The sequence below is a fragment of the Gracilinanus agilis genome, unplaced genomic scaffold, assembly GCF_016433145.1.
Source record: "Gracilinanus agilis isolate LMUSP501 unplaced genomic scaffold, AgileGrace unplaced_scaffold8868, whole genome shotgun sequence".
In the NCBI taxonomy this organism is placed as follows: Eukaryota; Metazoa; Chordata; class Mammalia; order Didelphimorphia; family Didelphidae; genus Gracilinanus; species Gracilinanus agilis.
In genome coordinates this window covers 5,333-7,620 of record NW_025399705.1, presented here as the reverse complement: position 1 = coordinate 7,620, position 2,288 = coordinate 5,333, and the positions used below count along the sequence as shown (strand labels likewise).

Sequence of the window (2,288 nt, the reverse complement as noted above, 5' to 3'; positions counted from 1 at the left end):
AGCCCCAGCCCCAGCGGTATCCTCTCTACTGGAGTCCAACTGACCTTTGCCATCAGGGCTTGGTCCATCCAGACCCCAGGCATCGGCCTCTGCCTTCCTCTCTCTCCAATAAGGTATCTTCCACAGGAACCAGACTGCCCTTGGCTGTTGGTCCTCACAAGTCCAAGCGCCCAGTCTGAGACTGCCCTCCCCCTCTCCCTTCTGAGATCGGACCAGGCATCTCCATTCCAGACAGACAGCCACAGTGGGAAAGCCAGACAGCTGAATGTGAGGAGGGTAGCTCTGTGGGACTGGCCCGACTCCCCAAACTGGCTCACTGTGACATCCTAAGAGAAGTTGAAAGCACAGGCAAGTTGACTGTGTCCTCGCGGGGGCCAAGATGAACTTGAGAAGGACACTGTCCAGTTCTCAGATGTCCTCTTCCAACAAATATGGAGACCGCTTCATTCCCTTCCGAACCGAAGCCAAATGGAGCCTGACATTCCATAGACCAAACAACCCCGAGAAGTCATTGACTGCAGAACGGTCAGGGGCCAGCGGCCAAAGTGGGCTCGTCTATTCTGCCTTGCTGGAGAATGAGCTGCTGGGAGGTGGGATCAGAAGACTGCGGAACCAAACCTCTGGCCCACAGGAGGAGGAGAATCTCTTCACATATACTCCCAGCGCTAAGCGCTGGAGACCCGATGACAGTCGCAAAGTCTCGCCCTATTCCTTATCCTCCATCAGCAACCAAAGCCAAGTATTACTATCTTCTCCGGCGAAATCCCACAGAAAAATCTCCAATTTACCTTTCAAAATCCTCGAAGCCCCCAATCTAAGAGATGATTTCAATCTCAATCTGCTAGACTGGTCTTCCCTCGATGTAATCACTGTGGGCTTGGGCACTTCTGTTTACCTCTGGGGTGCCAGGCCAGGCCAGGTGACCAGACTCTGTGACTTGTCTCTGGAAGAAGATATCGTGACCTCCGTGAGCTGTTCTGAGAGGGGAAAACTGGTAGGAATTGGCACTCAAAAAGGCCTCATACAGATCTGGGATATAATGGTGGGGAAGAAACTGCTCACAATGGAAGGCCACAGAGACAGAGTCGGTGCGTTGGCCTGGTACGCAGACCAGATTTCTTCGGGGAGCAGAGATACGAGGATCCTCCAGAGAGATATCCGGGCCTCCCCCCTGCAGACTCCACGGTGTCTGCTCGGTCACATGCAGGAGGTGTGTGGGCTGAAGTGGTCCATAAATCACCAGCTTCTGGCCTCTGGTGGAAATGACAAGAAACTTCTGATCTGGAACCATTCTAGCGAACAGCCTCTCCAGCAGTACACCAATCAGAAGACAACCGTAAAAGCCATCACGTGGTCTCCTCACCAGCACGGCCTGTTAGCACTGAATGGTGGGAAAAGTAGCCATGGCATCCAGTTCTGGGACACGCTGACAGGACAGCGCCTCAAATACATCGAGACGGATTCTCACGTGTGCAACCTGGCCTGGTCCAAGAATGACAATGAGTTGGTGAGCACTCACGGATACAAAGGGAACCAGATCATCCTCTGGAAATACCCTTCCCTCACACAAATAGCCAAACTCAAAGGTCATTCCCGCCGAGTTTTACATCTGGCAATGTCCCCTGATGGAGAATCGATAATCACAGGGGCCGGAGACAGGACCCTTCGATTTTGGAATGTTTTCCCCAAAACCCATTCAACCAACGAATGCGTATCTGTCCTTAATCTATTCACTAGCATTCGGTAACTTCTCAGTCTCACCCACCAGGAGCACCATCAGCAAAACAGAAAACCAGAAGAAAACCAAACAAACCCCCTAATTTTAATAACCAAACACGGAAGCTAGAAGGGAGAGAAGGTCAATGAGAAAGCAGATCTGGAGGAATCTCTGAGATTCTTAATAAATCCCTAATTGAACGTTGTCGAATAGTATCTGGGCAGGGGGTGTGGTTGGGGTGGCAGAGAGTGCTATCAGAACTCGGAAAGCCATCATTCACAAAAGGCATGTCCATTTTCTATGCTGTTCAGGAGGGTCAGTCTAGGTAGGACCAACCCAATTGGAAAGGGGTTATCTCTTGTGCTCCATCGATTCCGGAAAGAGGCGTACAAAGCTATTTCTGCTTGTTTCCATGTTCCCTGGGGGAAAATGAGGAATGGAAATGGAGAGCCTGCAGGTGGCCTAGACTTTCTCCAAATGGGCTGCCCTATTCCGGAAGCTGCAGGCTGGGGAGCCAGCATTTTCCAAGTAAAAGGAGGTGGGAGGTACAAAAGAGGGATCTTTCAAGGGG

At 51.4% G+C, this 2,288-nt stretch overlaps 1 protein-coding gene across 1 annotated transcript; it reads left to right on the top strand.

Moving 5' to 3' along the window:
• The first annotated feature begins 379 nt into the window (after nucleotides 1-379).
• Nucleotides 380-1,747, top strand: LOC123256693 (fizzy-related protein homolog). The gene is made up of 2 exons (XM_044685270.1): nucleotides 380-669; nucleotides 910-1,747. The coding sequence occupies exons 1-2, from the start codon at nucleotides 380-382 to the stop codon at nucleotides 1,745-1,747; spliced, it is 1,128 nt and encodes a 375-aa protein (XP_044541205.1).
• The last annotated feature ends 541 nt before the right edge of the window (nucleotides 1,748-2,288 follow it).

Excerpts from the sequence above, each read along its gene's own strand:
- LOC123256693 (XM_044685270.1), top strand. The coding sequence starts at position 380 with ATGAACTTGAGAAGGACACTGTCCAGTTCTCAGATGTCCTCTTCCAAC. Across the intron at positions 670-909 it reads ACATATACTCCCAGCGCTAA|GCCAGGCCAGGTGACCAGAC; the intron begins GCGCTGGAGACC and ends CTGGGGTGCCAG.